This window comes from Xyrauchen texanus, chromosome 34 (assembly GCF_025860055.1).
Source record: "Xyrauchen texanus isolate HMW12.3.18 chromosome 34, RBS_HiC_50CHRs, whole genome shotgun sequence".
Classification (NCBI taxonomy): Eukaryota; Metazoa; Chordata; class Actinopteri; order Cypriniformes; family Catostomidae; genus Xyrauchen; species Xyrauchen texanus.
Window position 1 is genome coordinate 28,506,352 of NC_068309.1, and position 13,523 is coordinate 28,519,874.

Consider the following 13,523-nt stretch of genomic DNA (forward strand, 5'->3'; position numbering starts at 1 on the left):
AACAGGTATAAATAAACTTAATAGGTTTCATTTTAATTTTGTATTCATCTTAAAGGTACACCATGTAATTTTGGTTTTCCTGGCCAATATGACTGTCATACCTGATGGCGGATAGAGCTCCTTTGAGGACAATGAGGGAATTTATTTTCCAAAATTGTTTTGTGCTGCTTCACAAAATGTTTTGGGTTCCCTCGCAATGCCTTTATCAATCCCTTATGAAAATTGACCCTGGTTTTATTACATAAAAAGAATAGTTCACCCAAAAATGAAAATTCTCTCATCATTTACTCACCCTCATGCCATCCCAGATGTGTTTGACATTCTTTCTTCACCAGAACACAAACAAAGATTTTTAGTAGAATATCTCAGCTCTGAAGGTCCATACAATGTGAATGATGATTAGACCTTTGTAGCTCCAAAAATCTCATAAAGGAAACATAGATGTAATCCATATGACTCCTGTGTTTATATCCATGTCTTCTGAAGTAATGTAGATATAAAAGGTGTTGGTGAGAAACAGATCAATATTTAAGTATTTTTGTACTATAAATCTCTACTTAATCATTCAAATCTTTGTTTATATCACCACCTACTGGGCAAGGAGGAGAATTTATTGTAAAAAAATAAATAAAATCTTGTTCTGTTTCTTACCCACAACTATCATATCCCTTCTGAAGACATGGATTAAAACACTGGAGTTTTATGGATTATTTTATGCTGCCTGTAGATGCTTTTTGGAGCTTCAAAGTTCTGGTCACCATTCACTTGCATTGTATGGAGCTACAGAGCTGAGAAATTCTTCTAAAAATATTCATTTTAGTTCAGCAGAAGAAAAAAGTCACACATCTGGATTGGTTTGAGGGTGAGTAAATGATGAGAGAATGTTCCTTTTTGGGTGAACTATTCCTTTAACCATATTTTAACCATTATATTCATAGTAATAATACAGGAAAATCAAAACAGTGGTTATAAAAATAATAATTTTGCTCAAAAATGTGGTAAGGCTACTACAGTTTTGTTGCTCTATAGTAACACCATGGTTTTCTTGTGGCACAGTATGGTTTTTAAAAAATATATTCCACCAGAAAAATCATGCCTTTTTAATAGTGATTTCACTAAACCTGCAGAAATCATGTAACCATTTTGTATGGTAAGAACATGGCAAAAAAAAAAAAAAAAACATGTTTTTTTTGGCACAGTGAATATGACTTTTTGGTTTTCATGTATTAGCATGAATAACTTGCTTAAAATATGATTACTGTAGTAAAACCAAGGTAACTTTTATGGTTATAGTTTTACTACAAATCCCATAATTTAACTAATGTTACTTTAGAAAAAGGATGGTTGATTTTCGTATGAATCTCGTAATAATTTTGAGAAAATGCACAAAACAAAAAAACAAAAGAATTCCGAGTGAACGCATAATTTATTAGTACCTTTAACAGCTAATCTAATTTATAGCCCTGTTACTTTGTGGTATATTTGGAACAAATTATTAGCACTCCAAAGAGATCATGTTTGGCTCATGTAAAGTCTGCGTTGGTGTTAAAATCTCCAGTCGTGTTGTTAAACCCAATGCCGTTGTAAAATCAGAGACTTGTGTTGTGCTTGCTGGGTTGTTTTTCTGATTGACAGATCTCTCCTGCTTTTGGAGGCATGCCGAGGCTCTGCCGGACAGATGTCTTTCTTTAGAACAATCCTACTCACCACTGAATATAATTGCTACCTTTGTAGGCAGTAGGAGACGCGTCGCGATGGACCAGATCAGTGAGAATAATTAATTAATGACAACACATTTATCGAGCAGCCAAGGGGAGTGGAAGTTCTGGAGCAAACGGAGATGCTGATTGGATGAGACCGAAGTTGAAGGTAAATAAGTGTGTATGCGTGCGCAGAGCAAATGTATGTTTGTGGGTCATGGGATTACATACTGTATAGTGTCATTGTTTTAAGGCTGACATAAACATTCACTGGAGGTGTATGCATCATGCATGAAATCTGTGCTCTAGTTGAATACATTACTAACACACCCATGCTGTTACTGGCAGATCCTGCCGTCGTGCCATTAAACAGGATTGGAGAGAATCCTTGGTGGTCTAGACACTGCTATTAAGAGCTTGTTAAGTAAAGGATACTATAGGATAAGGTGAGCTTTTTGTTTACTCTTTAAGAGATGAAGAAATTCCTAGCACAAAATATCTTGATTTTTAGTATTATTATTAATACATAAAAATAACACATATTTGTTTATGTTTTTATTTGTAATAATAATCAACAATTCTAAAATAATATGTATTGTTTTTTTATTTATTATATATATTTTATATGATAAAAATAATGTATTATTATCATTATTATAACGATTTTTAATATTTTTAATAATAATAAAAATAATACATATTTTATAATAATTATTTTATGGTTTTATTTAGAATAACAACAATTAGAAAATAATATTTCAAAGATAATAATAATAATAATAAAGCTTAATAATTATTGTATGGTTTTTTTATAATAATAATAATAACAATAATAATGTATTATTATTTAATACAAATAATTATTTATTATTAAAAATAATGATAAAGATAATGTTGTTTTGAAGCTTGGCATTTCATGACCCAGATATCTTCTAAAGTGCTTTCAACTTTAATGCACTGTGTCATCAGTGCTGAATCTCAGACTTGACTGTGTCTGCCAGCTTTCTGATTCAAGTACAGTTAGACTGTATCCTGCAGCTGTTGCTATAGGCACTAGAGTAGTCTTTCCACTATACATTAAGTCTATTATGATGGACTTCAGAGGATGAACTGATGCCAACTCCAACCATAAAACATGGGACACTTGCTAAAGCACAGAACTGGTAATCAGAAGGTCGGTGGTTCGATCCCCACAGCCACCACCATTGTGTCCTTGAGCAAGGCACTTAACTCCAGGTTGCTCGGGGGATTGTCCCTGTAATAAGTGCACTGTAAGTCGCTTTGGATAAAAGCGTCTGCCAATTGCATAAATGTAAATGTATTAAAATGAATGGGAGAAACTGGAATGCTCAACCAAAAGGCTCTAGTGCACAACGGTCAATGGATATAGAAAGGAAGTTCCACATTCCAGGTTAAAGAGTCAATCACCTATTAGATACATCACCTGTCAATCAACTGTAGAATGCGTACGCGCATAAGCTGAACGGGAAATTTCTTTTTGTTTTTCTTTTTTTTTCTACGTAATATGAGGTAAAGAATCACAATTTATGATACCAGTAGGCCTATTGCCATATTTTTTGCTGATATATTTTCTTTGATCATAATCTTGACAAACCATTTTTGAGATTTTGGTCTTTCCCCATTCATGTAGATAGGAGCTGCACAGCATTACTGGAAATAACCTCCCTAGAGCGTTCCAAAAATGACAGAGAGTGGACTGACTTGCTAGAAAACTTTGATACCATCCTAGACAGCATTTTTTGGGCCTACAATGTCCCCCAAAAGCCATATTTGCCTTTGACACTAGCATACCATGTTTTTTTTTGTTTTGTTTTTTAAAGAAACTGATCCATGTAAATACAATGGAATTTGAAAATGGTAATTATTCACCATGGTACGGTAAAAGGGGATGCCCAAAAATGCTGAAGCAGCTCAGGTTTTGAAACAACTGGAAACAACTCTTTCCATCCTACATACAGCACAATATGCACTCGATTCATATCCGATGCCACAAATCATAGAGGAAGTATTAATCTAAAAAGCCTTTAAGCGTCTTATCTCCGAGACACAGGAGAGGGACAGGTCAGCTGAATTACTTGACTGTACAGTTTTGTGATTTATGCACTTCGCTCTAAACCTTTTTGTCACAAACTGTATGTTTTATCAATTATTTTAGATCAAGATTTAGATTAAGATTCAATTTTTAGATTTAAAATTCAGATTAATAGCAATTTAAGATTTTTTTATTTGAATTTATCATAGAACAGATTTAGAATAGTCATATGTATATTAATTAGCCTATTATTTGTTATCAACCATTTTATTGATTCCAGATACAGATTAAATAAACATGACAGAACATACAGAATGAAATTATGTGAACTATTAGCTGTTATTATTTTAGGTCCATTTTGTATTAATCAATTTAGAATAGCTGTTGTACATTTATTAAACCATAAATTGGCCTATATAAATTTACACATTTTGTGATGCACTTATCCCCTATACACACAAAATAAGAAATGTTCAAGCAGGAGACGTTCCTACAATCCATCTACATTGTTTTTATTTACCCTTCTGCTGATTTTCTACGGTTAGATAAATTTTTTTAGCAAAACAATTGCTAAGAACATGGAAACTACAAAACATATTTTTCATGTCCAAATGTCAAGGTTATTATGAAGAATGTTTTATGTATATAAGTTAAGACTTATATGGAGATGTCTGTACTAGAATGCAAACACATATTGTTTGGGTTTATCGTGGGAAACAAAGACAAGAAGTAGCTTTTGTTATAATTTGCATTATCATGCTGGCTCAATTCATTATACAAAAAGCTACATTTTTGAATGAAGCTCATTTGTTTTTTAGTTCATTGACATTTATGAAGAAGAATTACACAATCTAAATTATTTAATTTAATAGAAGCTTTTTAACTTTTGTTTAAAAAAAATAATGTATTTTATAAAAAGATTTTTTTTTGTGTCAGATAGACCTCTTTTTCCAATGCAGTGCCTTAGTGATTTTTTTAAACAGCATATCAAGTTAAAAATAGTTTAACTTAAAGGAATCTTCAATACAAGTTAAGCTCAATTGGCAGAATTTGTGGCATAATCTCAAATCATGACTCAACCCATTACAATGGAAGTGAATTGGGCCTGTTTTTGGAGGGTTTAAAGGCAGAAATTATAATCTTATAATTTTATAAAAGCACTTATATTAATTCTTCTGTTAAATCTCATGTAAGTAAAGTTGTTTAAATCACAATTGTTACAGTCATTTTAGGGTTTGTTGACCACATCATCATGGCAATGAAGTTGTAAAATTGGCTATAACTTGACACAGAAAAGGTTAGAAAGCAATTTTACCACACTAATCATATTAATATGCATATTGTTTATGTCTTGAGGCTATATTGAAACAGTCATTATTTTAATGCTTATGGATTATCCCCATTCACTTCCATTGTAAGGTCCTTTTTATTTATTTTTTTAAAAAGAGGGACATGTCGAAGTTAATTTTTGTGGTAATCAGTATTATGCCACAAATGCTGTTGATTGATGTTAACCTGCATTTAACCTGGAATATTCCTTCCAAAATGCTTAAAGAGTACCCTGCGTTCTGTTCTACTTCGTTGTGAGTCGTCTATTTTTAAAAACAAGAACGCACAGAACATTTCGGCACTAGGACCGCGCCGCGCAGTTGAGAGCAGCTGCAGCGTCTCTTTGTTCCACGCGCAAGTCTCTCCTCCTCTCGCGCTCCGCAGTGACTCTCGCGCTCCTCATCATCACCGCTACACTGGTCTTGATGATTGCAGTGGCAGCAACATGGCTGTGAATCTCAGCAAGAACAGACTGGCCCTCATAACAGCCTACCAGGACGTTATCAACGAGACGTCAGCAGCCGACTGGTAAGATACATTAATTATATTTTAAACGCACACTTTGTTTTTAAAATGTTGCTACTGTGTTGCTTGGAAGAGAATTGAACTTCCACAATAACTACATGCGGATGGGTGCACATAATGGGATGCGTGAGAATTAATGCGTGTGGGATGGATGCTGAACCTCTCGTTTCCTATTCCTTTTGTTAAATATACTGATTTTAAATGTCGGGATTACATCTTTGACAGGTTTTAGATATATACATTTGACAATGCATATACTCCGATACATTTTGAATCTTAAAAAAATGCACATTCCAGCGTATTTGCTTTACTCCAGAGCTTACAGTTGATTGCAGTTCATGCTTTGACCTCCAGAGAGTTGTGCAAGGGATTCTGTCTCAGCTCAGTTCAAGGGAGTCACTACAGCACTCTTGATTCGCTACTTTAAAGCAAGAGCAGTTGATCACGTAAAACACAAAAATGTACAACGCTTTATCAGTTACTTGGCTATTAATTGAAGTAGATCGGCGCCCATGGACCTCCCCTCCATTTGCATCACAGGACAAAGATGGGCGAGGCAAGAGGTGCCTGTCAATGTGCTATCCTTTTATTGTGTGCTCTCATCATCTTTGGGCCAGATGGGAATTGTACCTTTGCTGTAATATACAGTAACTGTCCCAAACTATTTGGAGTCCCTGTTGTCTATGTATGCTTACTTGGCGTGCACCCTGCATAGTCCAGTGAGGTATCAGATCTCTTTGTGTTGAAATGAAACTGGCCTGTAGATTGGTGCAACTGTCTTTCAACTGGAGCGCATCTTCAGTAAAGCAATGTTGGGTGAGCAGGCACCTTTAGAAAACTGGTGTTATTATTGTAATTTTGTATTGTAATTTTATTGTAATTGTTATTATGATTATAATCAGAATATGTAGTTTTTTTGCACTCTGGTCCTTTATGTATGGTATGCTATGATGACAACTGGTAGCCTTGTGTTAGGCCGAAATATCGGCCAATACTATTGATTGTATTATATTTGGCATTATATTTATATATATAAGGTATTATGTAGACAGACTAATGAGACAGATTGATCGCATTGTGAATTCTGTGACAGTAGGTGGAAAGTTGCTTTTGAAATCAATCTGTGCTAACTAAAATGCGAATCAATGTCCTCCAGTGGTGGAATTGTTGTTAAACGTATGGACATATGTGAGCTCCAGTTTCCAGTTTCATCTGGCACCAACAATTATGCCATACTTCAAATCAAGGAGATATTGTTTTTTACCCCATTCTGATGGTTAATGTTAACAGTAACTGAAGCTCCTGACCTGTATCTGCATGCTTTTTTGCACTGCACTGCTGCCACACTATTGGCAGATTAGATAATCGCATGGATGTTTGTTGGTGCCAGCAGGGTTGGTTTGAGTATTTCAGTAACTGCTGATCTCCTGAGATTTTCAGACACAACAGTCTCTAGAATTTACTCCAAATGGTGCCAAAAACAAAAAACATCCAGTGAGTGGCAGTTCTGTGGACTGAAACACCTTGTTGATGAGAGAGGTCAATAGAGAATGGCCAGAGTGGTTCGAATTGACAGTTTACGTTAACTCAGATAACTGCTCTGTACAATTGTGTTGAGAAGAATATCATCACAGAATGCTTTTATGAGATGTGGGTTGGTGTTGTTTTGGTGGCACGAGGGGGACCTACACAATATTAGGCAGGTGGTTTTAATGTTGTGGCCGATCAGTGTATTTAAAGAAAATTTTGGACATAAAATCTATCACTTGATCTCTCGATTTCATTGAGATTGTATTCTTCACCAGCACTCAGTAATTTGCTTGATTGTGTTATTATTGCTTTTAATTACCTGATTTCCTAAAGTTGCCCCATTACACACAGTTGACTTGAGGGGAATAAAAACAAAGATTTTATCCACAATTGACTCTGTAAACAATGGTCTTACTCTATAATCACCTGTAAACCTTGGCTCAAACAATATATCTGTCCTACATCAATAAAACCACATGACTTTACCAGAACCAAACATGACTCTGTACACTTTCCTGTAAGCAAAACACATAATAGTGTTTATATCCACATAGTCAACCTTACCATCTCTTAGAGTGTGGCTGTCCTTGTTTAAGCAACCTCACATTCTTCTTCCTGGTATTCATCCATGTTGCGTTAGAGTACAACCAACACCGCTGTATCTGTGAAACTTTAACACAAAGTAAACTCTGTGTTTAAACCCACTGGGTCATCAACACTTTATAAACCACCATATCAAGTTTCAACAATTCCTCAGGGTAGGCTTCAAAGCTGTGTAGATAAAGCATCCATACCCAACATGAGATCTCAAATCTGCTGAGACACATCAGACATTAAAATTAAATTGTCTTGAGAAATCTTCTAAGGATGCGTTGTGGGACATTCTTTAGGTAGTGGACCATCATCCATTGATGTGTGGATAAGCCGTAGGCTTCAGAATAGACAGGCTTTTGAAGTTGGACAAGGAAAGGTGAAGCAAGGCCAGTTGGGATAGAGTAGAATATCAGAGTATTCTCAAATATCAAACCAGAATTGTTGCAAAGAATGTACAGGCTGCTGATCTGAAGAAGGTATATGGATATGTAATCCTCAGACTTAAACGTCTCTTCAAGATGATTAATGTGTATTGCACACTAAAGTGTGTTGAAGGTAATGGTATGTCTGGTCACCCATCAGTTTATATCAGATCTCTTTGTTTGAAATACATGTCTTAGGTTTCTAAAGAATGTTCAAAAGCATTTTTTCTTACAGTATTAAATCAGGAGATTTCAAAGCGATTCTTTTCATTCTTTGTCACATTTATTTCCATTTTCCCCTCTTTTTAGGTCAAAGCAATATTCAAAGATCCAACATTCTGTAAACGCATTGCACATATTCCATATTCAAAGCTTTGCATTATATTTTGGTCTGGTTGAGATGGATGAAATGCTTTGATACTTCATTGTAAATTTTTGGTAAAGAATTGTAATAGACAGCATGGACCTGAATGCACTGTTCCCTTTAACTTCTGTGTTGTTGGAGATTTGTGATCGCACCGCAGGGCATCACAGCACAGGATGTCTTGTATAACACTGCAGTAGGAATAGTCAGGAGGTAAACAGTCCTCGCTGATCTCACCAATGCCATTTATGAGCAAGTTACTGTGATTTAAATAGCCTTAAAAAAAAAATTCAATTTTAGCATATAGAAAATTCTAGTGTTAAATAACTGTGAGTATTATGTACATAGAAAAGAAGATTCCAAACAGGAATTTGGTTTATTTTTGAATTATTTTTCTAACATTTGAAAAATTATGAATTAGCATTTACAAGTGTTAAATCTCATATTCAAGAGAGGGCTTGTAACACAACAACCCAAGAGCTTCCCAGAAAACATGCTGGAAATTGCAGCCTGGTCTCATGAAATTTACGTGAGCATTGCAACGTTTTTGCAAAACTGAAAATACGTGCTTCATAACACGTTTGGCTGCACTTTTCAAGTGAAATGTCCAGCAGGGGGTGCCAAACTCGAGTGAAATGAGGTTGTAATCAGACAAGGTTTTTAAGGTGAATTTTAGATGGAGTTTTTAATAAAACTCACCTTAAACCTTTCCCTAAATTTTAACCAATAGTGTCTGAAAAGAGAAGTGAGAGTTTAACAAAATGTATATTCTTACCATTAACCAACACCTAACCATAACTGATAGTGTTTTAATTGCAGAAGCGAAATGAAAAGCACATTTTCTAAAGCAACAATGTAATTTCGTGTCCCTTCTATGACTCATGTCACATGTCAGCTTGAGTTCTTGTCTATTTTTGAAACTTCCTCCGAGTCCAAAGTCCAGTGCTCTATGAGGTTAAGCTAATCATATTAGAATAAGTGTATACATGTACAGTTGAAGTCAGAAGTTTACCTTAGCCAAATACATTTAAACTCAGTTTGTAACAATTCCTGACATTTAATTGTAGAAAACATTGCTTGTCTAAGGTCAGTTAGGATCACTATTTTATTTTAAGAATGTGATTTATCAGGATAATTGTAGAGAGTTATTTCTTTCAGCTTTTATTTCTTTCAGCACATTCCCAGTGGGTCAGAAGTTTACATACACTTTGTTAGTATTTGGTAGCATTGCCTTTAAATGGTTTAATACCTAAATCCAATACCTTGACTTTGTTGTCCTTAAGCCATTTTGCCACATCTTTGGAGGTATGCTTGGGGTCATTGTCCATTTGGAAGACTCATTTGCGACCAAGCTTTAACTTCCTGGCTGATGTCTTGAGATGTTGCTTCAATACATCCAAATCATTTTCCTTCCTCATGATGCCATCTATTTTGTGAAGTGCACCTGTCCATCCTGCAGCTAAGCACCCCCACAACATGATGCTGCCACCCCCATGCTTCACAGTTGGGTGTGTTCTCCGGCTTGCAAGCCTCACCCTTTTTCCTCCAAATGTAACAATGGTCATTATGGACATTTTGTTTCATCAGACCAGAGGACATTTCTTCAAAAGCAAGATCTTTGACCCATGAGCACTTACAAACTCTAGTCTGGCTTTCTTTTTTGGTGGTTTTGGAGCAGTGGCTTCTTCCTTGCCGAGCAGCCTTTCAGGTTATGTCGATATAGGACTTGTTTTAATGTGGATATAGATACTTGTCCACCAAATTTATAATTTTTCAAAAGTGTCTCGATATCATAACATAGCATGATCTGAGTAATAGAGTGAAAAATAAGTGTTTATAAAGCATTTCTAGTGTTCATTTCACCTGGAAACTGCAGGGAATTGTACCTGAAGACACATATAACAAGTTTTGCAAAAATTTGTATAGTGTCACGTTTTCACTATGAGACCATGTTGGAAAATCGACATGCTGCTTCCGAATGTTAATGTACCCTGAAATTTAACCCGTACAAGTACAAGTGTATCTCTTCACAAATGAAACTGACTGTGACGTTTGCCATTGCCAAAGCGCAACCATTGCCTCTTTAGCAAGAAGTAGCCTGCCTGCTCAGCAGAGCTCAAGCCTTTTTAGTTTTTGTGTAGGTCTTTTGAGCACAAAGAAAGCATGTGAGAACCCCAGAGACAACTCTCCAGCATTCGGCTGCCAAGAAATGTCGGGCAAGCCACAGAGAGGCCTGAATATTCACAGTTCACATGGTGTACCAGACTCTATAAAATGTACCCATTTCCCTACATTTGGGTGTGCAAAGTCCAGACCTCAGCTGTAGTATTGATTCCTACAGTCTGATACTTGCATTCTTTCAGCATCAGGTCACTATTTGAATGCTCTACAGCCATTTATCATGGTGAAAAACCATTGCAACGGGAGGATATTTTAAATAACTATTATTTTTATAAAAGCTATTTCCCATTTAAAAAAGCTTAGTCTGAAAACTGATCCTAAATAAAGGCATACTCTTGGAAAGGCAAAGAGAAGTAAACAGTACTAAAGAATGTCCTGCAACCCATAATCAAACTTGTTATTGTCAACCAATAGTGGATTTGACCGATACTCATCGTATTACAGTGAGGATAAAAAAATGCAATTGAAATCAGGTGCATTTCTGATTTGTTTATACGTTTTTCTCGGCTGCATGAAGATATTAATTTGCTTTCTCACGTCACTAGCTTTAAATACGCAATTTAACTGGCTAACGAATGCATAACCAGCTGTATATAAAGTAATGCAAATAAAAGGAAATATAAGGTAACATTCATGACATTTAACATTTGGGTTGGACTTGTGTGTATTTTTGCTTGAGGTTAGCTTTAATGTTTACCTCCTCTTAGATTTGTCGGCAAACATACTGCTGTTCTCTACTAATGTAGCATCTATTCAACAAATTAATTACTTTATGATGATATGACAACGTGTGCTGTAGTGCACTTTATACATACCTTTTCATTGATGTTTTAAATCCACATCTGAAGTGTTCCGCTCCATGCAGAGTGTAGTCTCACATGTCAAAACAAACACTTCAAGGCATCAGTGAAGTGATAGTTTTTATTTCGCTTCTAGAGGCCTCTCACATACTGTATAAATACAGCAGACCCTTCCCAGCTGCTCCAGCACTGGACGCAATGAGAAGAAACTATTGGTGTGGATTTTTGCCGATAACCGATAGTTCCAGAAACATGTTATCGGTGCTGATTAATTGGCAAAACCGATATATCGGTCGATCTCTACCCCAAACCATAAACTTAACCATAAAGTCTAACCCCTTACCCAAACCCTAAACCTAACCATGAGAGAAACAAATAATAATATGAAATGACTAACCAAATTTGATGGCTGTATTTGCAAAGTGTAATTTAAGATTTTATTTATTTTTTGCTTGGTTTCTTGGGGAATAAAAGTAATAGTGTTTTGTATGACCCATGTCTTTCAACATTATTGGAATAACTGAAACTAAACTAAACTTCATTACTCCAAAAAACTAAAACATTAAACATGAAAATGCCTTTAAATATCGATAACCCTAGACAGGAATTTACCTTATTTAAATGGTATTAATTGAACATATTAAGTTTGGCAGCCCTAAAGTAATGAATTTAATGTAAAACCTAAATATACTGAAAAACTAAATGTGAACTGACACTAGAAAACAACATTAAATTTCAAACTACATTAAAAAGGATATATTTCAAAGAAAACAGAAACAAAATCTAAATGAAAAGCTATATCAAAACCTGTTACTTACACATGCAATTAAGACAATTTGTTTGTCTTGGGTAAATTGTAAAGTAAATTTGTGTATAGTTGCTTTATCTTCTCTGCTGGGAAGCTAGCCTGAGGAACATTTGTTGGAACATTAAAGTTTGTGGTTAGAAAAGTGTTTGATGTAGCATACTGCTCTTTGGAAAGGCTAGCAAGAGTCAACAGTGCAGTGATGCATGCTGTAAAAATTTATTCTGATGGCAGTGTAGCCTAATTGATGAGAGTACATGCAGTGTTATCACTTCCCAGACATAGTGGTGCGCTGCGTGGGTTGATGATACTTTGGCTTCTCTCTTCTTGGACTCAAGGTGGTCTGTGAAAGGCAGCTGATTCAGATCATGGTTATGTGCTTTTCCTTTTACTCAGATTGTGAGTGACATATATTCTTAACAAAGACGGCATCTTGCCTGGCTCTTGACTCTTGGCATAACAGAAGTGCAAACATGCACAACTCACAGTCCTGAAATGATCCAGGCTACAAAATTCTCAAATTACAAGATGGTCCAGATAACAGGTATTAGTATTTTAACAGCTGATTAGAATCAGTACAAATTTTGTTTAACAAAAATGTTTTTTAAGATTTACAGTTTGTCTTTGTCAAATATATGACACATTGAAACATTTCTTTAAAAAGATTAATTCTACAGTAACTAATCAATAAAATCCATAAAGACTGACAATGATTGATTAGTTGGGTGTTTTTGTATTAAAAGGTTTACAGTTGAAACCTTTTTGCACAATTTATGGTCAAATTCCTTCAGCAATCTACTGTGATTCTTAAATACAGTAGTTTGCTGATAAAATGTTGCATTCTGGGAGATCAAGAGCTGTCTCACTGTGTCACAAAAAAAAAAAAAAAAAACCTGTACACAGTAAAATAACAGTATAGCACTGCATTGTGGGTTATAATGGTGAAATACCCATAAGCCTTTGCGCTTGAATAAATATGTATGCTTTGGCAATGCATTGGGGCTACAAAAAAATGTAAAAATAAAAATAAACACGTACAAAATTTTGAATTCAGACTTAATAGAAGTCTTAGTTTAATTAGTGTTGTTGTTTTTTTATCAATAGTTGTGTTTCATTTAAAGTCACCATTACGGTGACTAGTGTTCTCTTGAATTGGCACCTTGGACCTTCCTTATTATTATATTATTTTATTCCAGCCTGTCAATTTTTGTTTTAGTAAA

General features: G+C 35.1%; 1 protein-coding gene across 4 annotated transcripts in view; it reads left to right on the forward strand.

Moving 5' to 3' along the window:
• The first annotated feature begins 5,469 nt into the window (after positions 1 to 5,469).
• The window catches only part of dbn1 (drebrin 1), a 115,091-nt gene continuing 107,037 nt past the window's right edge, over positions 5,470 to 13,523 (forward strand). For all 4 annotated transcript variants that reach the window (XM_052105050.1, XM_052105052.1, XM_052105053.1 and 1 more), the window contains exon 1: positions 5,470 to 5,610. In XM_052105050.1, coding sequence (XP_051961010.1) covers positions 5,528 to 5,610 — 83 coding nt within the window. In that variant the 5' untranslated portion in view covers positions 5,470 to 5,527. The remainder of the gene's footprint in view (positions 5,611 to 13,523) is intronic.